At 44.4% G+C, this 26,088-nt stretch overlaps 1 protein-coding gene across 2 annotated transcripts in view; it reads right to left on the reverse strand.

Moving 5' to 3' along the window:
* Plekhg1 (pleckstrin homology and RhoGEF domain containing G1) overlaps positions 1–26,088 on the reverse strand; it is a 210,430-nt gene that overhangs the window by 107,460 nt on the left and 76,882 nt on the right. Inside the window, exon 1 of one of the 2 annotated variants that reach the window (XM_047557961.1) lies at positions 17,003–17,119. The exons of the other annotated variant lie outside the window; for it this stretch is intronic. Coding sequence (XP_047413917.1) covers positions 17,003–17,105 — 103 coding nt within the window. The 5' untranslated portion in view covers positions 17,106–17,119. Of the gene's footprint in view, positions 1–17,002; positions 17,120–26,088 lie in introns of those variants that run through there. 2 annotated transcript variants of the gene reach the window in all.

Here is a 26,088-nt window from a genome sequence, read left to right on the forward strand (position 1 = left end):
ATACACCCTTACAGAAGTCCTGAAGTGGGGATTCATTTATTTTCTTTGTGGTACTGGGATGGAACCCAGGGGTGCTCTAGCATTCTGCTACACCTCCACCCCACCCCGCTTTACATTTTTCATTTTGACACAGGGTCTCACTAAGGTGCATTGCTGAGGCTGGTCTTGACCTTGCAGTTCTCCTGACTCAGGCTCCTGAGAGGCTGGGATGACAGGCCTGTGCCACTGTGGCCAACAGTCAAGATCCACTTACTGTAAATGCCAAAATTCACACATCATATCCTAATCTGATGAAACTCTAGTTTTGTTGTGACTTTTTAAAAAAAACAGGGCAGAAGTCAAGACTTAGAGGGGCTGGGTGTGTGGCTCAGGGGCAGGGCACTTGCCTAGCACACCCAAGGCCAGTGAGGTCCTGGGTTTGATCCCCAGCACTGGGGGTGGGGGTGGGGACTTGAATTGAATACCCGAGTCCCATCAAAATGAACAATGACTGTAGAAATGAGGAACAAGTAGTCCCCTAACTTGGAAGAACACTTGTGAATTTTGACACTGACCACTTATGAAGACAGCTGGAGGACTTGGTTAATCACCAGCATTTTTCCTAGAAAGGGGAAAAAGCCCTATCCTGTCCGCCATGCTGGTGTTTATTTCTTTCTGAACCCTGGAGATAAAAATTTTAATATGCAGAGGCCTCCGAGAGGATTTGCAGACACAGCCTGTCTTTGCAGAAGGACCTTCTCTGATATGTGATCTCTCCCCTCAGGAGAGGAGCAGGAGGAGGAGTGGGCTGGTGAGGGGGATAGAAAAACAAAACCAACCACTTTCCCTAATCCTGAAGTGGAAGAAAAAGCAGAAAGCTAAAAGCTTCCCTGAGGGAAAATACGGCTCCAGACTGCAATGGACGCAGCAAGTCTAGCAAACTTAGACTACTTCACCTGCTCGCATTTCCTTCCAAGTCTTGAGGTTCCCTTAAAGGCACTTCCTATCCTGAGCAGGGGCACTTGCTTGTGGAAGCCAGGGGCAAGGCCTGGAGTCCGCTCAGCGCTGGTCAGGCTGTTCTCTGTGACCCTCTGCAGGCATGCACCTTCCCCATGTTTCTCTGGAAACCCTATGGCCAAGAAAGCGTCAGAGGGCAGGGGGTGCTTCTCCTCTTACGCATGGAAAAATGTGACTTCATGAATTTATTTTTTAAGAGTTCCTCTGAAGATGAACTAAACCATTTTTTGCTTATGAGAATGAGTGTCTGACGGTACATCTTCAAAATACACGTTGCATTCCATTCTATTGTAGGCATTGAGATCTTAATCTATTTGGACATTCTATTACATCAGCTATTATAATGGTGCTGGAAACCAAAGGCGGTGAATAGAGCTGGCAATGGGTCACACACACTCCAAACAGCACTTTCCAGGTGTGAGCCAACGCCACCCAAGTCACTGTGCAATGGTGCCCCCCACCCTGCCCTGCCCTGTACATCCCACCTCTAATCCCCAAGGAAGTAATTAAACTTAATGAAGTCATGAGGGTGGGACCCTAGTCCGGCAGGCCTGCTGTCCTCATAAGAAGAAGAGACACAGAGATCTTATCTCTCTCCATGCAAAAGGCCATGTGAAAACCCAGTGAGGAGGCAGCCATCTGCAAGCAGGAAGAGAAACCTCACCAGGGATCACCCTGAGGCCCCTCTCTGCAGCTGGTGTCTCTCCATGTACCTTGGCCATTGTCACATCTGAAAGCTGGTGCAGACAGAGGAAGGATGAAGATCAGAACACGGGTTTGGGTGAGGGTCTTCGACTTCTGTAGGTGCCAATAATAATGTGAACAATATTACCCACAGTGAACTTCCCAGTACCCTCTGTTCCATGTTCCGTAGTCCATAGCTATCTAGTTGTGGTTTTAAAATAGCAAAAGATGTCTGTGTCTCATTTGATGAAAATTTAGTTTTACATATTTGGTGATATTAAAGAGTGAAGGATGGAGTGAGATATACCTTGTTTCAAATTTTACACCTAGGACTTATGATCATGAACTTCCATTTCAGTCAACCTTAGTCTATGTTCAGAGAACAAACTTGTTTCTTGGGGTTACCTTTTCATTTTGATATAATGCTTTAAAAGCACCCATCATGGTGCATGCATGGACACCACTCCTCACCAGACCAAAGGTCCTTCTCCATCAGCCAAAATGAAGAGACTCAACCTAGCAGGCAGCCAATTACATTAGCTATCCCCCTATTAAAGATGGACAACTGCCTAAAAGTTTAAAAGAACCCCAAATACAGGTAAATCTAAACTCATTTCATTCATTTCTTTTTTCTGATTACAACGTGGAAGCAATCACAAGCCTCACACGCATCCCCATTACTAAATAATTCATGCCTTCCTAAAGAACTGTTGCTTATTTCTTAACAATTCTGCTTTCTTGTCATCTATAGATACACCACATTGTGGAGCCTTACAATGACCAAATTTTTAACACCATTAATTTATTATTTCTTTAGCAAGTGTTTAAGAACGTTTTAAATATGTAGCCCAAGAATGAGAAACAAAGCTGTCCAATCCACAGTTCCATCCTGAACGTTTCAGGAGGTTTTAGGGAGAGACGGCTATGTTCCTAGCCAGCGTGAAAGACTTGCGAAGGACCAGGTGACGTTCTACATGCACTGGACCAACTCTCCACAACCCTCTCAGGACTCAGGGCCCTTGTGACCATGTCATTAGGAACTCAACACACAGCAAGTGGAGATGCTTGGTGAGCAATGCTGTGAAATAGAGGTGCCAGGATCCAAGCCCAGGTAGATTTCAGGGACTGTCCTCTCAGTCCCTATTCACTTATCAGCTCTGCCAGACAAGTGGATTTAAACTCAGACTTACAGAATTAGAGGGCTTGGGACATATGTCTTGGGGGGCTGAGGCCTTAGAACAGACCAGTAGTATGAATTTTTGTTTTATGGAAGAAGAAGTAGAAGCCTGGAACAAGGATCATCCTAGGTGCTCTGACCTCTGGTTCCCAAAATAGCCAGCATCCAAAGCCCTTGGCTGGCCGGCTGGCACGCTGATTCCACCCCTGGGGCTCTAACACTCTGGGATTGGGGTGGGGCCTGAGAATTGCTAACAAGTGTGCAGACAGTTGAGCTGTGGTCCTGAAGGCACGCTCTGAGAATCAACACCTACTCGGTGAGTGGCATCTTTCCGATGGATGGCAGATCCAGCTGCTCTGTGGCTGAGGAGAACCCTCAGCTGCCAGAGCAAGCCTGAGCCAGCCAGGGATGGCCTCCCTCCCTCCATGAAGCTGAGACACGTGGCAAGCTCCCTTCTGGCACTCCCTCTGATATGGGACACCACGAAGACCCTCTGTACCCTCCCCTGCACACAGCCAATGTGAAACCACAGGAACCCACTTACTGCCGAGGACAAATATTATTCTCACTGTGAGTTATTTACCAAAACTTGTGATCTAAAATTTGGCTCTATCAATGCTAAACATAGCAGGAATTAGCAAGAATAGCGGGGGCCGTGAATGGCTGCCAGCATTTATCCTCAGAAGGGGAGGACAACCAGATCATTTCAAAGTTTTCATTTATTTACATTATAACTCAAAAGGAAATTTTTTGTTTATTTGTTTAGTTAAAAGGGTCCATTGCCTTCATTAAAATCCCTAATAACTATTTCAAAAGGAGGGACACTGCTTAATTATTGTTTAAACTTGCCATATTTAAAATTACTTGCTCATGTCACCTCATGGGGGTTCTGGGCTTCAGCGATTTAATGAGTGGGTGGCACCACTGAGCTCCGCACACACTGAAGGCTCACACATGGGCAGGCACACATGCTAGTGCTCCAGTTAGGTAGGCAAGCCAGGTATGGTTGCTTGCAAGGGCAGGAAGGTAGGGGCTAAATGGCAGAGCCTGAGCCCAGCAGACAGACCTCATAATCCAAAGTCTCTCTTCCTGTTAGCCTGGGGATTCAGAGAAAAGGCACTCCAGAAGCATCCACGGAGCACCGACATCTACAAGGCAATCCTTTGTTACATAGTGGAAAGCTCCCAGGTCTGAACACGGGTGGTCACTCCACACTGAGTGAAGGCATCTTCTCAACACCTGGCAGGCACCAGAGACCTCAAGTTAGGGCTCTAGAGAGCTGTCACTTTTTTTGGTCAAATTTTATTCTGATCTGGGTGCGGTGGTTCACACCTGTGATCCCAGTGGCTCAGGACCCTGAGGCAGGAGGATCGTAAGTTCAAATCCAGCCTCAGCAATTAGAGAGGTCCTTAAACAACTCAGTGAGACCCTGTCTCTAAATAAAATATGAAAAAGGACCAGGGATATGGCTCAGTGGTTAAGCACCCCTGGGTTCAATCCCTAGAACCAAAAAAATAAAAAATCTGAAATAAATATACATCCATAGGAAACTGCAACAACAAAAACATCAGCAACCCTACAACAAAAACCCAGAAGATGTACCAGGGAATCTCCTAAGCCCTGCACTGAGTTCCCTAAAGAGAACGGCTCACATAGCTGTGGCACAGTGGCAGATTTGATGCTGGTCCAGTCTGCAGGGCACACTCAGCCTCCACCAGTCTTAAGGGTGGTTACATTTTTGGGTGTGAAGAAATAAAAAGGAACTATAACAGAAAAGAACAAGTCACCAATTTCATTTTGTCTGATGTTAACTTTGAAATTTGCCTTTGTATCAGTAGTGATGGAAAAGGTAAATATTAAAGAAACACATTGTAAAAATTAGACTCCCTAAAAAATGTTTTTCAGAGATCGAGATTAATAATGATACATTTTCGAATCATCTGTAGACACACATGCTGATCAGTGAAGTCAAAGACCCTTTCAAAGTAAGAGAACCCAAGATTCGTCGTACACAGATCCTAACCCACCCGGACCCCCACATCTGCACAATTGTTGAAAAAGAATCAACAAAGAGCTTATATGGAGGTGCCTGTATCTTGTTGCATTTCCTCAAATAATCTTTAGCTTCCATTACTGTATTTGTTATATATAAGTTTAATCAATTTAGTAAAATATTGAAAACATTCCTCCTTGAGCATACTTAGTTCTCATGAGTGCAAATAATAAGACTGGGTATTTCAATGAGCTGGAATAGGTAAGGTGTGTGTGTGTGTTTTGTGTGTGTGTGTGTGTGTGTGTATGTGTGTTTAGTTGTCAATGGATCCTTTTTGTTTGTTTGTTTAATTTACATGTGGTGCTGGGTATTGAACCCAGGGCCTCACATATGCCAGGCAAGCGCATTACCATCGAGCCTCAACTCCAGCACCAGCAGGTAAGGTTTTACTGGATCTTATTTTCATAACACATTGTCAGCTTAAGGAGTCAAACTCTTAATGAGCTAACCAACTTCCTTAACTAACAATTAATCTAATGACCAAAACTAATATCCTTCAAAATTGATAGAGCATGTGGTGAGGTAGCTCACAACTGAGCTTCCTGTTTGATGTGTTAGCCAACATTTGGTCTTTACCCCTAATGTGATTTTAAACAGAAAATCAAACAAACTCACAAAACAAACCATCAGACGGTCCAAATGCCTTGAGAAGCTCATGAGAAGCAGATTCTCAGGTCTATCAAAGAAGATGGAAAGGACTTTCATAAGCAGGTACCAAAGTGGGGCCATTTTTTATTCTTCCCCATAAGAAGTTGCTCTGGTGTTAGGAAACAAAACACAGCCTTTCCCTTGCACTGTAGGAAACTGTCTGCATCCTCTCTCCCTCCAGTGAGGCTGGCCAGAGTAAACAGATGTTTCAATACGTGGGGAAGCCAAACTCCCCTCCAGCTGTACACAGAGAGCTGTCACCTCCCGCTGGGATCATCTGAATTCCCAATGACCCAGCAGAACCTCAGCAAAAAGACTCCCCTTCCCAGGGCTCGCTAGGCAGGACTCTGAAAGAGAAGCTCCACCTGGAACTCCCCGGCGCCCCTCCGACACCCCAGGCACTCAAGTGTCAGTGCAGCATCCTTGGTCTATCTGGTCCTCTGTCTCCACTCAGGGCTCCCTCCTTCCAGGGCCGGTGCCCTGAGCTGCGCCACTCCACAAAGATTCCCAGGACCTGGGACAACCAAAATAACCTGCCCGAGGCAAGAGTCAGAATTCGGCAAGCCTGGGCCCAAGTTCAGGGCTTTCTCCATTGCCCACAACAGGGTAGGCAGGTTTGTAGCTCTCGGTAATTAAAATTGAACAATTTATCCATTTTCTTAAACTCAAGAATTCATAAATTGTCTGTGATGGTCCTTATGTTACTAGAATCCAGTCATCAAATATATTCTATTTCAGCACCTGGAGAAATGTTTAAAGTGCTTAAAAGTATTCTTGTATTTAAAAGTGTTCTCATAGAAACCTGGTGTCCAAACAGTCTTCCAAAATATATCTCTATGTACAAGCATATATTATAATGTGAATAGATACATATGTTTAAGACCACCAAAATAGTAAAACCAAGGAGATTGGGCATCACATAACTTTTCACACCTTCTTGTTAATTCATAAGTAATTTTATTCTTTGATATATGATGGAGTCTTCTATTTAATACATATGATGTAAAGAGACAACCCTCTCTGTAACAGCTTTAAAGTATGATTTCTAAGACCACTAAAGCACCATGAGATGACTCAGTCTTATGCACACGAGAATACTTTTTTAGGGGGAGGGGTACCCAGGATTGAGTCCAGGGGTGCTTAGGCACTGAGCCACATCCCCAGTCCTTTTGATTTTTTGAGACAGGGCTTCACTACATTGCTGAGGCTGGCCTCAAACTTGCAATTCTCCTGCCTCAGCCTCCTGAGCTGCTGGGATTACAGGAAAGTACTACCACACCCAGCAAGAATACTTTTAAAGAATATTCACCTTAAGACAGCTTTTCCTCTTCATAGATGGTTTCTTGTATCTCTGAACTTAAAATCCCATGTCAAATTATGCTCATAAATTAGTCATTCATTTTTTAACTTCTGGTTGGCTTAAAATTCCTTTAGGACAATTTGCATAGAAATGCTGTTGTCCTAGAAACATACCCAAAGTCAAGTCAATTCCAGTGTTAAAGCATCTTCAAAGAAGGCAGAAGGTGTGTGTGTGTCTTTGTGGAGTATGTGTGTGTGTGTGTGTGCAAGCAGATATTCAAAGTGTTTTAAAGCAAGATTAATGCGTCTAAATATCATCCTATGATTGCAAATTAAAACTGCAGAGTTCATTCTGGAGCTGGCCATCTGCCCTCACTACTGACCTTCAAGTGGCTCAGACCTTCAAGGAGAGGGGAAAGACACCAGGCCAAGCGCGGTCCACCCCTCCCTGTCTGCAGCATACTGCCAGTGTCTTGCTTCTCCTACAAATTCCTGCTAGACTTCCTGGGACTTTCCATTTAAAGCTGTCAAAGAAATATTTTAAAGGATGTATGGACTTGAAAACATATTTACAGAAGGAAGACAGGCTAGAATACTCTCTGGGATCTGAGGTCTTCATTGCAAATTATGACCAGGGCTCTGGACACTATTTTAGGCCAATACTTGCATTCTGTATTCCCTGCATAACTTACATCAGAGATGGCCTCAGGTTCCCTTGACTTGTTTTGAAAATAGTCAAGGCAATGTTAAATGCACATATTTCAAGTAAAGATTCTACATTTGAATTTAGAATTTTTATTGTTTTTGTGGTCCCCCCGCTTTCTTCCTGACAAGTGTGACTTAAATAAATGTACTTAGTCACTTTCAAGATGTTTTCACACAAGATCCCCCTCCATTCAAGGAAGGCATATTTTGTTTCAAAAACATTCCAGTGACCAGATATATAGTTCATGATAGAAACATCAGAGTCAGACCTTTAGAAAAGAATAACAGTGGAGCTCATATCTGTTAGACGCTACCATGAGCAGTTGAAATGCAGGTCTTGTTCAGTACTCATGAGAACTTTATTATTTCCACTGTACAGATGAGCAATCTAAGGCTTATGCAAGCTATGTAACAAGTCCAAGTTTACACAAACGGAAGGCAGAAAACCCAGCAATCTACCTAGATTTAGTGTTTGTGTCCTCAACTACTGCCCTGTACTTTAAAATTCCCAGGAAAGGGGAACCAGCCCTCCTCTATATGGAAGAAATACTTTCTACAGTGTAGGCTCCTCATCTGAAGAACAGAGATATGCTTCTGGTTAATTTCTAATGTTTTCTACACCCTTATCTGAAACTAAAACCAACTAATGACAACTCAGCATTTAAAAACCAAATGACAATGTGCTATACTTGGATCTCTGAAAGTTTTTCAAAATTGTCAACTATGAAAAATTACATTTGTAATAATATCCAGTTAAATTCAAGTTCCAGAAGCATAAGCCATCGAGCAATCTTTTATAAAGAAAATGGAAACCAGGGTCAATTTTCAAGTAGGACAAATATTGTTCTTTGGAACAGAAACTTGTTGATGATTCTCACCATGGAGCAAAAGACTTATAAACCTTTGAAAAAACAGGGTTCACATGGAAACAGAAACATAACAGGAAGTCCAGTATGTTGACTGACAGATGCTGCATGTCTTCCCAATTCTTTTAAATGCCATTGTTGACTATTAAAATGTCAATGTAGGAATAATAAAATACAGTTGATCCTAGTATTCCAGGGGAAGTGCTTATGCTGAGAATTTTCAACTCTGATTTTGTAAAAATTTACTAGCAGGCAGATAGAACTTATAAGGGTAAGAAAGTTCCAGTCACTAGGAATTGACTAGAAAGCATCTAAAAACCAGAAATCATTCAGCAGGACTGCAAAATGATAACTAATAATCAGAGCAGATACTTAAGTGAGTATTTATTAGGAGCCAGGTACCATTTTAAGTCTTTTCTTTTTAGGTGAAGCCATCTAATTCCCACAATAACCCTAAAAGGCAGGTATTACTATCTGTCCTATTTTGTACTTGAGAAAAATGAGGCACTGAAGAGGAGGTAACTTTCAACTTACAATTAGTAAGTGGAGTAACTAGTACTTGAAGCCCGAGAGTCTAACTCTGGAGCTGAAAGGTCTACTCTGTATGCTATAAGAACTCTCTAGCAGAACCCTGCATGTAAGGACAGGCACTGTCCCCACGTAACTGCATTAATGGTGGACACAAGACAGAAATCTCATGTTCATTTAGCAAAGGCTCTTCTAAACTAGATCTGTGATGCCCGTCTGAATGATTACCAGTTGAGAAAAACATTCAAAGCCCCCAGTCAATGTTCAGGAACAGAGAGAAAAAGGAAGATGGATGAAGCCATAACTACATACAAAGTCTGGATCAACTGGCAGAGAACGACTTCCAAACTCTCATGTGCCAGAGCTTCCATTTTCTTAAAGTGCTGCTTGCATCTTTCACCATCTTACCCTGCTGGTCACAAGGTCCTGAGACCCTGAGCTGGGCCCCTCATGGTTTTGTAAACCCCTCACAATTTTGTGCAAAGCAGTTGCTCCACAGATGCTGTTGCATGATTTATGTGTTATATGGATGCCTGGTCCGAGGGGCTGAGCATGGAGCTGGCTCTTGGAGGAAGCCATGGGTGAGGATGTGCAGACAGAGGAGGTGAGCAGGCAGCCAAGTGTGGAGGACAAAGCCAGACTGGAGTGACAGAACATGTGGGGAGGGCTTGGTTGAATCAAGGAACTATACAGGAGTAACCAAAGAGAGGGTAACTACCAACGCAGGACTCAGAGTCTCTCCTAGGGAATTCAATGGTGATTCCACCAGCAATAATTTGGACCGATGGCTGATAATATGGGAGGGCGTGGGGGGATCTGTTTGCTGACATGAGACATCCAAGTCTTAGAATGATCAAAGAAAGAAGCCAAAAGTGGGGAAGCAATTTCCAGGAAATAGAAGGGACAGTAATGAAGTCACATTTTAGTGTTTTTGTTTTTATGTGAGAATGACAGATGGTCAGTAGGGAAACACATACATCTTAATACTATTCTGATGAAGCAGGGAGAGACGGAAGACTTACAGAGAGATAGTGCACTGGTGCATCTACCTCTGCTGCTTAGCCCACTGAGCTCTGGGGAGGCTTCTAGAAGTTTCCACCAGGATTTCTGAACAGTCTGACATCCCAAGTCCTGAGTGAGGAGGAACAATCAGGCGGAGAAGGCCACGCCTGTGGACACAGTGACCAGTAGATGATGTCTAGGGTGGAATCCAGCTCCAAAAATCACTACGACTTGGGTGATCTTGAACAGACAGACTGTTAAACTAGGTGAGTCCCAGCTGGGAACTTTTTAGCACTTATCACAGATGGCTACGATTAAGATAATCATATAAATTTACCCAGTGTCCTAGTACATATTTCGATGTTCTAACTTGTATTTCTTAAATTCTGTATTTGTCCAGTTGGAATCTCTTAACCACAGAGCCAAACTAGCAGCAAAATTACTTCCGAATTCCCAGCAAATCGAGCCCACGCTCTGAAGCACCTTCTTACCGGCTCCACACACCAGTATTTCCTCTGCCCTAAACCAACCCGGGGCCAGATGCCAAACAAATAGGGACGTCCCTGTGACCCGAGGCCCACTGGAGTTGTTCAACCTCCCCAGCCCTAAGCTGTTCACCCTGCCCTGCCTTGCCTTGCTGAATAATGGCTTCTTTCAGCGTCCTGACAAATGCTTCCACGTGGCCCTGTGTGGCGTGGTGTGGCCCCTCCTCTTGCAAAATGTAAGTAATAAAAACCTCCTTTCAATGGCATTAGTATCTCCATGGTGTTAGTCACCCCCACATATTAAAATCCCATGGATAATAAACAACAGCCACGATAACATTGACTTAGGCTGTAAAACGGAACCAGTTAACTTGGCGTGTGTCTGTTCAATCCACCCTTTCTCTGTCCCCACTTTCATTAGCTTTGCCTGAATCACTGCAGTGAGCTCCTTTACATGCTGCCAACACCAGGCTCTAGGTCCTTCAAGCCATCTCTTCACCGAGCTATCTTTTAATACCCTGGCTGCAGGTTTCTCTGCCAGGGAAGCTTAATGGCGTTCCCCAGGTCACAGACCAAGTCCAGCTCCTTATCCTGGCATTCGGGTCTTTAAGGTCCCCACCTGGATCTGCAGCCATGTGGGACCCCTCAACATTCCCCAGAATGCCCTCTGCTCTGCACACCTCCCTGCCTTTGTGAGCCAGTGCCTGCCCTCAGGTTGCCCTTCTGGATTCTAAATAAGAAAATTACTGGATCACTTGGGGCCTTCGAAATTTTCATATACCGTAATTGCCCTGATAGTGTAGATAAATTAACATTCACTCTTTAGTTTGACTTAGAGTCCCAAGAAGTCAAAAGTCTGAAAGTATGTGGGGTGCAGGGGTACAAGCCTGTAATCCCAGTAGCTTGGGAGGCCGAGGTAGGAGGATGGCAAGTTTAAGGCCAGCCTCAGCACCTTAGCAAGGCCCTAAGCAACTCAGTGAGACCCCTGTCTCTAAATAAAACATTTTTTTAAAAAGGACTGGGAATGTGGCTCAGTGGCTATGACACTGAGGCTTAATCCCTGGTAACCCCCCCCCCCCGCACCCCCAAAATACTGGAATATAACAAGAGCAAATACTTGCTTTCTATTGGTCTTAATTTCAGATTGAAAGTATCCTTAATGCTTAGAAAGCCCAATTCCTTCTACTTGCCTGGGAAACTCCACCCTATTTCTCAAAGTGGATCATTTCTTCTTCAGATTTCCATTGGGCACTTATTAATTCTGCCTGTTTGTATTATATTTGTTGCCTTGCTTTATATTTGCTTTTTCTGGATCACAGCACTTTCTCTGAGGCCAAGCCTCAAATTCTTTTCCTTGCTGCATGTGCATTAATTTTACACCTAGAAGTTGCTCTATTTATTGAATCTAAGCCCCATGATGATTCTAATTAAAATAAGGGGCTCTTAATAAATGGTAATTACATAGTTAATTATGAGGAAATATAGGAAAAGAGTTATATAGCTGAACTTAAACTAATTAAGGTAAGTATAGGTCAGAGTATGAGTCCATTAAATTCCATCAGAAAACAGTGACACATACAGTAAATTATTTTAAAGCATTATTGTCGTATTCAATCATTATCATTAATTATAAAATGAGGTTAATTTTAATTTTGGTTTCAGAGATGAATTTCTTGCAGTACATAAACAAACTGAACACAGAGTTGTGATTTCTGTCTTCATTTTACCTATGCTTTTATTTATTTGTTTGTTTGGTTCTCACTTTTAAAAAATCTCTTTTTTAGATATACCTGACAGTAGAGTGTATTTTGGTGTATTATGCATACATGGAGGATAATTTCCCATTCTTGCAGTTGTACAGGATGTGGAGTTGCACTGGTTCAGGTATTCATAAATGAACATAGGAGTGTTATGTCCAATTCATTTTACTGTCTTTTCTCTTCCCATCCTCCCTCCCTTCCCTTCATTCCCCTTTGTCTAATCCAGTGAACTTCTCTTCTTCCTCTCTACCCCCTTATTGTGTGTTAGTATCCACATATCAGAGAGAACATCTGGCCTTTGGACTTTGGGGACTGGTTAATTGCTTTTACCCATGCTTGAAGTTGCTGAACCACATATAGGGTAAGGTTAAGAATTCCAGTTGAGATTCGCAGGGCCTACCCATGTTCCCTCAAGCTGCTGCTAGGCCTCATGGAAGAAGAGGTCAGATGCTGGCTGGAGGGGACCCAGGATCCATTCCTGGCCCCTGGCTCCTCCAAGCTGAAGCTCAAACTGAGCTAAAACCGGGTTCAGGTAGAACTTACAATGACTCAGTCACGCTCTCTTTAATGGCCACCCCAAACTTCCCCCAGCACCTCAAAAAATATCTGGTGTATCAAGTAACTTTATCCTCTGACTTTCCTCCAGCACAATTGTTGGCTGAGATTTACAACCACCTCTTCTCACGAGGTGGGTGGTTGGGCTTGGGAAAGAACCAGAACCACTCCACCAACAGGAAAAGCTCCTCCCCAACTGACAGAAAGCAGCAAATGGTGTTTAGAAAAAAGAATCTCAAAAATTGCTCAAGCATGATTACAGACTGTCACTAAAAAATGAGGAAGGAAGAAATTTTTTTTTTTTTTGGACTACAGAGTGTACAGCTGTACAGGTAGAAATTATTATTTTATATTTGGGCCAACGGTAGCCTGTAAGCCTTTGAAATGTAAAAAGCCGTAATAACTTAAGTACCTGCTATGACTAGCAAAGAATCAAGAGAGATTACACAGGCTGCATAGGAAAACCAGGCTCCTGATTTTATAACATCTTGTATTTCATGTTTCTCAAGTCACTGTTGTCAAATCTTCAGGGAGCGACCCTGTGGGTGGGGCCCTGGGCATGGTGGATTGAGAGTCTCAAGCCGTGGAGCTTTACCTGGGCCTTCGGCTAGATAATGCTGGGGGGACCGTGGGGACAGCTTAGCTGCAAATGAGTGACACAACCAAGCCACCTGGAGCTGCAAGAGGCTTCCAAGAGGAAGGAGAATGGAATTTCTGAAATAAGGCACACACAAAAGTACAAAGACCTTGGTTGCCATTTAAAACTTGCAATTTTTTTTTTTTTTTTTTTTTTTTTGTATATTTGAGACACAGGGCAGGAAAATCATCTGTGTAGATCCCACCATGATGCCTTTTCTAATCAAGGGATTCTTTTTGCATACCTCATCCTTCCTCTCACATCTGCTGCCCATACCTTTTGAAACAACTGAAGCCCAGACAGAGCAAGTTTTGGTGTGCAGAATGGTAGATTACTTACACTTACAGCCGCCTTCTCTATCTGCAGGTTCTGAATCCACAGATTCAACCAACTGTTGATTGGGATTATTCAGGAAAAAATATTGTACTGAACATGTACAGACAGTCTCTTGTCATCATTTCCTAAACAACACAGTATAACAACTAGTACACTGCATCTGGCATTATAAGCAATAGAGATGATTTAAAGTATACAGGAGGATGTGCGGAGTTTATGTGCAAACACTGTGCCATTTTATATAAGGGACTTGAGCATTGTGGGTTTGGGTGTCCCTGGGGGCCCTGGAACCAATCCCCTGAGGCCACTGATGGATGACTATAAATATGTGCATCTTTACTGTGTGTGGACAGAAGCAGCAGAAACACTTCCATTCAGCATTTAAAGATGAACTTGCCTTTGTGTTCAGTTCTTCACTGGTCAGGTGTAAAAGCATCCTTGAAATTGCAGCAGATTCTGTCCCCCGGTACTCTCAGTGCCTGAGCCCAGCGCTGAGCAAGTACAGCCAGCACACAGGGCCCAAAGCTGGTGTGAGCTTAAAGGACTGCTCTCAAGTCACACTGCACTGCATAGTGGCTGGAAGACCCCAACTCAAGGGTCAGCATCCTCCCCACCCCAGTCACAAAAGGTGTGAATCAGCCACTGCCAGACTTCCTGAGTTACCTTCTGACAAGTGCAGTGAAATGCTGATATTCCATAACAGTGGGGCCTCCTCATATTTACTGATTTGAGGGAGAGTAAAACCATCCCATTGCCATTACGTATTTTTGTAAGAAGATAATATCATTCCTTCAGAGAATAAAGAATGAAAGTATGGGGCTGGGGATATAGCTCAGTTGGTAGAGTGTTTGCCTCACATGTACAAGGTCCTGGGTTCAATCCCCAGCATCATTAAAAAAAAAAAAAAAAAAAAAAAAGAAAGAAAGTATGAAGATAGATCATATTATTTTTCAATTCAAAATCTCTTTCCTGACTCCTAAAAGTAAAACCTTAAAAATGTCCATCTCAGGAAAATCTGTTGCACATTTACACTAATGCCAGGCCCTGGACCAGGCATCAGTGATAAAATGATTCTTTAAAAGGAAGAGTCATTTATAGCTTCTGCTTTACAGAACTAACTGAAAATAAGTAACTTCCTAAGAACCTCTTCACACTTTAGAGAACTTAAATGTAAAACCCCCAGTGGATTGAAAAATACCCAAAGCAGTTTCTGATCAGGTTGAAAATCAAAGTATCCTTAAAGGGGAAGACAATTAAACAAAAGAAAATTAAAACAGGCCATCCCATTAGCCCTAAATAATAATGAACTTCTGCCGATGCTGTGGATGCCAGACAGGAAATATCCAGAATAGGCAAACTGAGCAACAGAAAGCAGATTTGAAGTCAGCAAAGGCAGGGCCAGGGGAAAATAGGATACAATTGGTTAATGGCTATAGAATTTCTGTTTGGGACAATGAAAAATTTTAAAAATAATGGTGATGGTTGTACAACATTGTGAACACAATAAAAGGTGAACTGCACACTTAAAACGATTAAGACAGCAAATTCTAGGCTTTCTCTATATTTTATCACAACTTAAAAATGAATAATGTCATACACTAGAAACCATCAAATTGCATACTTTAAATGAGGAAACTGTGTGGCATGTGAGTTTTTTTAAGGAAACACTAATAGGTTCAGGGGTGCAACTGGATAAAGGGAATAGCTTCTAATGTCCTGGAGCACCACGGGGTAACTATGGTTGACAACAATTAACTGCATATTTCAAAATAGCTACGAGAGTGGATTTTGAGTCTTCCTTATACAAGGAAATAACAAATGTTGGTGGTGATGGGTATGCCAACCACCCTGACCTGACCATTACACACTGAAATCTTACACCTCATAAATATGTATGATTATGTGTCAAGAACATTTCAAGATTTTTATGTATTAAGGGAAAAAATCCATGCTCTACATATTAGTATATTACTTTGTTACCCTGTAAGACTATGAATCTTGTTATAGAAACGTAGCAAATTTGCCAGGAGAATATAGGATAGGAAGGAACATGGGATTCAGAGTTTGGGAACTGAGTGGGGCCCTGCTTTGCCACTGCACTGGCCAGGGTTCCTGAAGATTCTGTACTAATCCACTTCCCTGGGCTTGTTTCCTCATTCACAAAACAAAGGAGCAGAGTCAGGTGTTCACTGTTTGAAACACTGACTCACACTGCTCACTGAATCTGAGGTTTTACAAATCATCGCTAACCCTTTGGAATACCTAGTTAAATGATTAATTTATTCTCTTGTGGTGATTTCCTGGCTTAATTCTCCCTGAGCACAATTAGACCAGAAAGCATGTGTGTAAGCCACCATCACAGCAAAACGAATGGCAGCATTTGGTTTTTACACCTCTTAAAATAAAAGTAGATCAGAGCATTCAGTACCTAGAAAAAACCGGCTGGAAAATATCGGCTTTCAGTCCACGTCGGGTGGGCTGAAAGAAGAAACTCAGGGGGCTCTGGGTCAGAGAAAAGAATCTCGAGGGGCAGCCAGCTAGCACCCAGAGCCCCTGGGTTTCTTTCCTTCTGGGCCCAATCTTGCTTGATCCTTTGACTCTGCTTCTCCCACAGGTCAGTCAGCAAGACCAAAGAGTCCCCTTCTAAGCAAGCCTTGTTAAGAAGTTCAAGGTCCAGAGAGAATGAGGTCAGGTACTCCAAAAAGTATTTCAACCTAATAAAAATTAATTTCAGGAAGGATACAAAAACATTTTGAGTCAAGTTCACAGGAGAGCAACACATCTGTCATAGTTCTATTGTTGCCCCAAAACAATGGTGACAAAACGGAAAATAAACTAATCAGTGAGGAAACCCAGAAGCTAACTAGTTCCCATACCAGTTCCCATACCAGAGGAAATAAAATGAGGTGATTTAGACTAAAAGTTGCCAAAGCCAGCACACCGCTTAACAGTCAAATGCATACACCACTGAGCAAGGATTCCATTCAAAACAAGCTTTTGAAGGGAAAAAAGACAAAATAATTATCTTTTACTGTGTGACTACTGAAGACACCTGCATCTTTGATGAGACAAGGACATAAACCTCCCACAAGTGAGTTAGCTTTAATTTATAATAACTCCAGAAGAGAGAGAAAAAAAAAAACCCTCTAGATCCATGAGTTCTGTTTGGGGTGGTGTGTGTGTGGTGGGGAGGTAGCTTGTAAGCTTACTATCATCACCTTCCTGAATCCTTTAAAATACATCAAGCAGCCATAGCAGTGTCACTACATACCCTGAATCCGAATTCCACCTTGTCTCTGTGGGGTCTGGAGTTTTGATTCAGCTCTTCGAGGGGAGCTGCGGTTCCTCCACCCTCTGACCAGAGCGCCCACCATGGTGGTCGACAGCATGCTCCGGGGGGCCGAGGTCCTGCTGGGAGCGGTGGCAGCCAACTCAGGCTGCCACCAGTGGGCGGATCCTGTCCTTGAAGGTGCTCCACCCTAGGCAGACAGGCCCGGACGGTTCCTCCCGCCTCCAGCCTCCACCCACATCTCACCCTTTGGTGCTGTGAGACCTCCCCAGGAGGCCCAGGGAAAGTCTGGGAGATGAGACCAGAAAAAACAGACAAGAGCAAAAATAAAAACACGAGGCAATCAGTAGAAGAGAAAGGTCCATCTTACTTTAGATGAGGGACTGTTTTTGATTCTTTGCTTTTACTTGAAGAAGTCTAACTTCTCAATATTCAGAAACGACTGTGTGAGTGAAGGGTGGGCTGGGCCTGTAGCCACCAACCTCTTTGTCTTTGCTCAGGACTATCCTGTCTGACACTGGAACCATCTTCAGGTAATTGTTTTTCTAAAGGGAACCATTCTTCTACACACACAATTTGTGTACAATATATTTCTGATGTTCTGAGTGTTCACTGCAAGAGTTACAATGGTTTTTAAGGATGAGGAAAGTTGGTTAATACATTTAATAAAAATCCATAGCCATGTAAACTCCCAAAGCTTTTTAAAAAATGAATTGCTTGCACAGGTCTAATGATCCCTCCTGCCAGAGTGGCTGCACACTGAGAGGGTGACTCCTGAGGGACACCCCTGCAGCACACTGCTCACAGAAGCCCCCTACTGGTGGAGAAGCCAGGTGCACGCTGGTGAGAGACCAAGAAATGCATCCAAGCTGTGGGAATGCAAGTAGTTCTAGAAAATTCTTGAATCCCTGGATGCATTCAGTCTAGGTGATGAAGACTAAGAGTGAATTAACTACAGGCAACCTGAGAGGTTTCCGCACTTACTGTCATTATGACTTTTATGATAAGTGGCTGATGGAATGGTCCATATCTGATTTCACTCTTTTTTCTTCCTTCTCAAGTTACACCTTATTTAATAAAATCAGAATTGCTTTTGCAAGAGGCAGGCAAATTCTCCAAATCCCCTAAACTCGATCACATTTTTAAATGCTACAGTATACTTAAAAACAGGGTTTTGAGAATGCACACTTTACATAGGCACTTTACCTATTTATTTGGTTGACATTTCCTTTATTATTTTGATAATAATTTTTCTAAATTTTGGGATCATTGTAGATAGAGGGGAAGTTAAAATAGAATGGGATTTTAAAATGGCGCAAGAGTAGGAAGGCATCAGTTCCATTTCTCCATATCCCAATCTCAGGGTGGGATTCGGGCAGTGCACGATCCAGGGGGGACAGCATTTGAGGGGAGGTACAAGTCCTGTTCCTCTTTGTGGGACTCATCTCCTTCCTCTTTCATGGACAGCTCCTTCTGTCACAGAGGAAGGAGCCGAGCTCTGAGGGGTCAGGGAAACGCTGCTCTGGGGCAAGGCTACCTACCTTTTAGGGAAAAGGGCAAAGACGCCTCCGACAATCTGTTTCCTGTCACACCCAGAGTCACAAAGACAGGCTGAACCTGCCTTCTGCCGGGCCCCTCCCTGCAGGAGTCGTTGGCCTCCAGGGAAGGAGGGCAGCGGAGACAGGATGGGGAGTAGCAGAAATCCCGAGGCACAACCCAACGTCACTCCAGGGGACAGGATCAGGAGGCAGGAACTCAGCTGTGCATCCACCTGGAATCTCTGTGTACTTTGTGTCCAATTGTAGGAGATGAAATGGGCCGGGAATGGGAGCTGTCGTGTTCTAGGGGAGGTTCCCTCAAGATTGTGGGAAGCCACCTTCGGCCCCTCCCCAGGGTAAGGTTGCAGAGAAAACCCACTGAGGCTGGAGGGGAGGGACCAGGTATCAGGGCCACAAAGAACTACTAACTCTGCCCACGGGGCCCTTCTTGGAGGTCTTGATCATTTCTGCTGCCACATATCTGAGAGCCCACCTCCAAGGTGCGAATCAGAAATCCAAGGTGGGCAGGGGCATGGGGCTGTAGACAGAGTCGTTTTGGAAGCCCGTCAACTGCCCAGATTTAGACACTGAGACCCCTGCAGAGCCACTGTTAATGGTCACCAAGGGCTTAGGAAAGTTTGTGAGGAAGGAGGCAAATGGAGCCAGTTGATGCTTCGAGTACAGTTCCCAGCCCTCACCTGGGTTTCCCACCAACCACCTGCTCTGGGTGTCCCTGGGTGCCCCTCACAAAGGGCACTTCTCACTGCTGCGTCACTGATACCTGTTATGTGCTCCCTCAGCCTCCCCGGGCATCAGGAACACCTTACAGAACAGCTTCTCGGGCTGGCCTGAAGGGCTTCTCCACAGAGGCCAAGGTGGTGCAGGGAGTCTACCGTTCTAAAGCTTCCATGTGTTCTTACATGGCCAGCGAGGATGGTGTGCAGACACCAACTTACTAGACAGGGCTCCTTGAAACCATGGCCTTTATCACTGCTGTGTCCAGCAGAGCAGTGGCCAGGAGTCCTGTGACCCCCGCCCCTCATCTCCACACCCTCCAGGTTGCCGATACTCATCCCTCCAGGACACCTGCTTGCTCGCCGCTTCTCCCAACAGCACCCTGGCTGCAGATGCCACCCCCCAGCATCTTGCCTCTGCCCTACCCTGGCCCCTCGGTGTTCCCACGGTTCACCTGCTGGTCATGTTTTGGCCCAGAACACAATCTGTGATGGCAGTAGCGTCCTGTCCCTCCTACCCCACAGAGAATGGCCCCATGTTCGCTTCAGATGTCTCAGGCCCTGCAAGCTACTGAAAAGGCACCTGGGTTCAGCACCCAGTACTCTGCTGTCCTGAGCTGGCTGGTGGAAACAGGTGGACCCTCCGCATCCCAGGTTTCCCCCCACAGGAAGCTGAGCAGGGCCTGCGACACTGTGAGAAACAGGGTCAGGAAGAGGAAGAAGAGTAACGTCCTGCCTGTGAGGTCAGCCCCACCCTTCCCAGCGCACACGAACGTCCTGCCTCCAACAGACCCCAGCACAGGCAAACTGTGTCCTTCCCCAGAGAGGCGAGGGAGCCGCCAGGCAGTGAGCTCATGATGTCCCTCTCCCCACCGCTCTGTCTTATGAGAACCCGCCTCCTCTCGTGCACTGGGACACACTGAGAAAGGAAACACTTTTCCTTTAGACAGGATATCTAGAAAACCAGTCATCCTTAAGGCTGCCTAAAGACCAGGATGGCTCACAACAAACTGTACGAGTAATTCTAGAAAGTTCTTGAATCCCTTCACTGTACCTCCAATTTCCCATAGTGACTGTGAGTTACCAACGATCCTCTAAACCTCACGAACAGGAATACTGTTCCCACCCACCCTCCATGGAGGAGGTGGGTCAAATGTGGCCATTTGCTTCTTTGTCATCTCTCAGGACCTAATATGGCTCTGGGCACATGAGAACACTAGGCAAGTGCTAACTGAAGGGACACGTGTCCGGCTGCGGTTATATGGTGGTTGGCCGTGACGACATGCACTGAGCCACTGGCATTAAGCAGGACTTTCATCTCTGTAACAAATGCTTGACCTCCTGCTATTACTTCAGGAAGGGGTTGCTGGGATACGGTGGGGCCCGAGGGGAGTATTTCCTCATCAGTCCTGATGGTTTCATCTATCTGTCTAGGGCTCCAAGAGCTCCGGTCGCTACTGAGCCCCTGTCAAGCACTGTTCCTGCAGGCCGGAATCAGGTGTCAGGTCGGAAAGTGTTGGAGGGAAACCCAGCATCATGTGACCACGCTCTCTGCTGATCCTGCCCACAGGTGGCCTGTGTTTCGTTTTATGTCCTCATGCCTCCAGTTGACACAGGCAAGCTCTGAGCCTGTGTGGGGAGAGCTGCCCCAGTTCAGCCTACTGGGTGGGAAGGCCCCTGATTCAGAGTTCAGTAAGTGGACGCCACCTGCCCACTGACACAGCCTCCAAGTCAGGGATGAAGTTCGGTCAACACTTGCCTTCCTTCTGTATTTCCAGCTCTCCAGGTGGTTAAGACCCTGGGTAGGAGGAAAAGGCCTCTATCGCTCTTAGCCCAAGTCCTAACATCTGGCAGACTGGCTCCTAGTCATGACATTCAAGGAACAAAATACAACTCCCGAAGACGGATGCTTCTGGCACAGGCTGTACAGTACATGTGAGCCATTTGTTTACCTTGGTGATTTATATCAAACTGGTGCCACACTCAGATTTATAGTCTCAATGCTGGTTTTTGCCGTGGCCTGGTAAACAGCTTTGGTGGAACTGTTGCTCTGGCAGCTGATTCTTCCAGCGCAATCTTGCCACCAACAAGTGGCTCTTTCTTGTGTCAGGCATGCAGACATGAGGCAGAACAAGCAGAAATAGGTCTCACACCATAAGCAGATGGTGGGTGGCTCTGGCAAGGGCAGCTTAGTCTGGTGGTGGTGTGGGGGTGGCTTTACAAGGCAGGTGACCATGGCTTGCCCTTGACCTCACAGGGGCAGGGCTTCTGAAGTGGGTGTACTAAGGCACTGTCAACTACAGGAAAAGGAATTCTTGTTGTTTACAGGCCTTATACACACTGGGGAAGGAACAATGTGGCAAGATAGTGAGTTCTGTGCACATCACAGAGTGAGGGCCTAGCTTTAAATGATTACGGCCAGGCCTAGTCACAAGGCTGGGTTAGCTCTGCACACTTCCTTCTGCACTCAAGGCCAAGAGGACATTGAGGAGGGGCAAAATTCAGATCCGGAGGGCTCCTCCACAGGTTGTAGTCTCCCCATCCCACGGGACTGCACACTGACTCTAGCTCTCTGGGTTCTCTCACTCTGATACCAGAGACTCAGCTATGGACTTGGCCATGGTCTTTGGATCAAAGGATCCAAAGCTTTGCAGGGCTCACTGTTTCAGGGGATAGAAAATAGAGCTTGCTTTCTAAATTTGGAGGATGTGGAATCAATGGTGTACAACGGTGCACATACACGGACCATGTTTCTGGTTCTTAGCTTTGGAGTTGTCACACACAGAAGATGGAGGTCAATACCAACGTGTGTATGGTTTCCACTCAGACAAATTAATCCATGAAAAATTCATTTGTAAATTCATGCAGAATTCGGATTCTCGTACACACAAGCATTACTGTCCAGAGACGTTGGTTAGCTCCCGGGGCGTCTCCTCTTCCTCTGCCCTGATGGTGGGAAAATCGCCCATCATGCCTGCCCATCTAAGGCGACTTCTTGACGGTCACCGCATCTCCTCCAGCTGTAGCCCTTCCCTTCGGTCCTCTTTGAGGGTAAAGACTACCAATTAGTTATCCGTGCAGACCATCTTCATCTCTTCCCCAGCTGGCTCCAGTCTGGGTTGCCTTCCTCCACTCCCCTGCCCTCACAGCTCTGGAAGATGGCTCTCCCGAGGCCAACTGCTATTTATCAGTCTTTTGCTCACATAACTCTTGGCAGCATCTGAAGCTTTGGGACACTGCTTTCTGTCTGAAGCACTAGCTTCCCTTGGGGACTGTGGACACCTCTAATCCTGGTCCTCCTCCTCCTCTGCTGACGTTCTTTGTCAGTCTCCCTTGCAGCATCATCCTGTGAACTTGGCCATGACTCATTGGTACAGTCAGCCCAAACATCTGAGTGCCACACTGGTATGCCCAAGTGACCGCTCCAATCTCACCTTTGAGATCAGAGGAAACCCAAATGAAATACACCCCAAGTGGAATACGATCTTCCTCCCAGACCGGGCCTCTTCCAGTGACCGCCACTATCCCTTGTGGGGTTCTGCCAGTCAGGAATTTTGGAGCCGGGCTTTCCATTGTCTTCTCCTTCACTCCAGATAATCGCATCCTCACCAACCCCACCCAACTTTCTTACTTCTTAGTCTCTCACGAGGCACTTACGCTTCTCCATCTCCACCCTGAGCATCTTTCATCTGTGCTGGTTTAATGGCCTTGTAAATGTGCTTCTGGAAGGGGCAGAACTATCACATCATGATCCTCCAAATTGCAGATGTGATGTCGCCCACCCTTACCCCAGCTCCTAAAGACTCTTGCATGCCTGTTCATTTCTTCCAGGGTGAGAGTCCACACCTTGAAGTCCCAGTCCCTGCCTCCCTGTTAACCTTGCAGGTCTCCTCCCCCAGCCCCTCCAGACCTGTTACCCTCTTCTAAGTTACTCCAGGGCTCATCACCTCTCCACGTTGCTCTTCTGTCCACCACAGCTTCTGCTAATCTTCATACCTCAGCTCTGGCCTCACCACCCCAGATGTGACCTATATTTTTTCCTTTCTAGCATTTATAATTTCCAATGACTATTGCCCTCTAGCTAGTTCCCCTGTAGTCTAGCCTATAGTAGTGATGACAAGGGGCGTGTGTGTCTTTTGCCCATATCAAATTCCTAGAGCCTAGATAGGTGCCTGGCACACACAGTACAGATTCAAGGAACACTCATTGAAGGAATGAATGAAAAACTACCATGCACTGGGGATTTTGGTATAATTAGTGTATAAGATATTTCTATCACCACTGTTGTAATTTTTTAAAATTATGCTATTGTTTCTAATTAGACAGTAAATCCCAGTAAAGAAAGCAGCCCATAATTATCAAATCATTCCCATGGGAAAACATGATCTGTTTTATGATACTACTTTATTTTATGGGTTCTTCAAAGACAGCACTTTAGTGAAAAGTGAGATGCCTGTTTCTGTCCTACTTGGACCGAATGCACAGACCTCTGCTCCTAAAAATGCTGTACTGCTGAACACAGTCATGAAGCTCGAGGAATTAATGACCAAATAACTCATGGCAGCTAAATAGTCATTATAAGATTAAAACACAGATTAAAATACATTTTAAAAACAGTTAAACTTGCACCTTATTAAGAACACAGCAACTCACAGCAAAAGGCCTAACATTTTGCTAAAAATACTATGAAAATGATTTGCACCTATTTCTTCTCTACATCAAAGGAAGACAACTATGTTATGTTACTATGGTACCTTTACTTATAATGCAATATAAAAGTATTTAATATTGCTGTTGTAGAAAATTATTCAATGACATTTTTGTCCTTTCATTTATTTTTTCAGGGATTTTTTGCTTACCTTTTCAGAAATAAATGGTGAGGAGTTTAGACTGATGGCCAGTTTACAGTTAATTGGTATTCAGAGAGTTCATGTTTTAAAATCTCCAATATCAACACTAAACTAATATGATGAAACCAGGCTCATCATATTGAAAAGGCACCTGGAAAGGTTTTGCCTTTAATTTCTATGCTCACTCATTGGTTCATGTATGGTTAGAACAAGATTTCAAACGAGACCTCAGCATTTGGCAGTTGGAAAGAACCATCTGCTTTAGCAAAACCTTTGTTATGGGCAATTCTACCTGGAAATCTGAACCCTATAAAATTTCAGAACTCTACATCAGATTGTACAGAACCTTAAGCCACAGAATGTGCCAACATCTCTCTTTCTCTCTTTTAAATAGAGTTTGTGGATTAATTACAAGGTGCTGATTGACTGGGATTAGCCTTCATCCCTGCCTGCACAAACTTAATTCCTACCACTTACATCAATTAGATGGGGTCGAGATGGGCAATTCGGGCTGAACCTAACATAAAGACTTCTGTTTACTAGGGCATCCGGAGTTAACGTGGATCTGTTAGGAATTCCTGTTTGCGTATGGAGAGCTGTTGATGTCTCAGGAGTCCGACTTTCTCTTGACTTTACAGAACCACTGAAGCTTATTCAGGCACTGGAGAATTAGCTAGTCATTGGGAACAGTTGGCTTACAAAAAGTGAAAAATCATACTTACCTTGTGTGTGTGTGTGGTGTTGGGATGGAACTCAGGGTCTCGTGTATGCTGAGCATCCCCAGTCCTTATATTTACTTTTTGGTATTTTTGGACCATATTTTGTCTTATGCATCAGATAATATCCATACTAACATTCAATACGAATGTTAGTTGTATTAAAGACAAGGAAGTAAACTGAAAAGCTCTTATATGGCTTCCTACTTTATTCTTGCTTAAAGTATTCGCCACTACCCATTTTAATGAATGCATAATTGGCTACGTGACTTTTCTAATGAACAAATTTGGGCAATCCAAATAAGAGTCCCTTTTTATCCAGTGAACTCCTCCTTGACAGGACCTCCTGTTGGCCTCCCAATGTTCTGACCCTAACCCTGATGCCCCTGGAGGACTCTCTCCCCTCCTTCTTCTCCTACTGGGGCTAACAGCTCCTACGTGTCATCCCCAACCCGGAAGCTGGCATAGGTAAGCACAGACACTATTATACATCATTTTAAATGGTTGTAGCTATTACTATTAACAAAATTGTATAAAAGACAGTATTGCAATACACCATCTAGGGATTAAGCACATTGGTCAGTTATGTTTCAAGTTAAATGGGAAACAGACCTCAGGCATCAGGATTCAGAATTTAGAATTTCTGTCCCAGCACAGACAGCATTCTACGTAAGGGCCCCAAGCCAGGTGTTGGGAAGAGCTACAGGTGGGTCTCCTATCCCATGGCATATAGTCTGATCTTGTATATATATTTTTTGGATCAAACTTTGTGTTGTAACAACTTTATTTTTTACTATTTTTTACTTTCCAACACATCTATATTTTCTATGTATTTGATCATGAGATCTTTAAGAAATGTTTATGTAGTTTTATTTTTGCCATTTAGCTTCATCTTCTTAGCTTTAATAATCCGTAGTGCTTATTCTCTCACTAAGAAAAAGAAGTTTTATTATTAAAGAGGTCAAAAACAAGCTATCTTAGGAAAGGGCTGACAGATCAGAGAAAGACGAGGTCTCCTGCTGCTGACCCTCCACCCTGCACTGGAGACCATGCATGTGGTTAGAGGCACACGTTTGGTATGTGACAGACCAGTCTGAATCTTGGTTCTACCACGGATGGCTTTAGGTAAGTTTCTGAACCCTGTAAATTTGCCCACTGTGGACCACCAAATGGTGTAAATGGAGAGTGACAATGGAAGGGGACAAGAAGGAGGACCAGAAGACCTCATTC

This window comes from Sciurus carolinensis, chromosome 7 (genome assembly GCF_902686445.1).
Source record: "Sciurus carolinensis chromosome 7, mSciCar1.2, whole genome shotgun sequence".
NCBI classification, from domain to species: domain Eukaryota; kingdom Metazoa; phylum Chordata; class Mammalia; order Rodentia; family Sciuridae; genus Sciurus; species Sciurus carolinensis.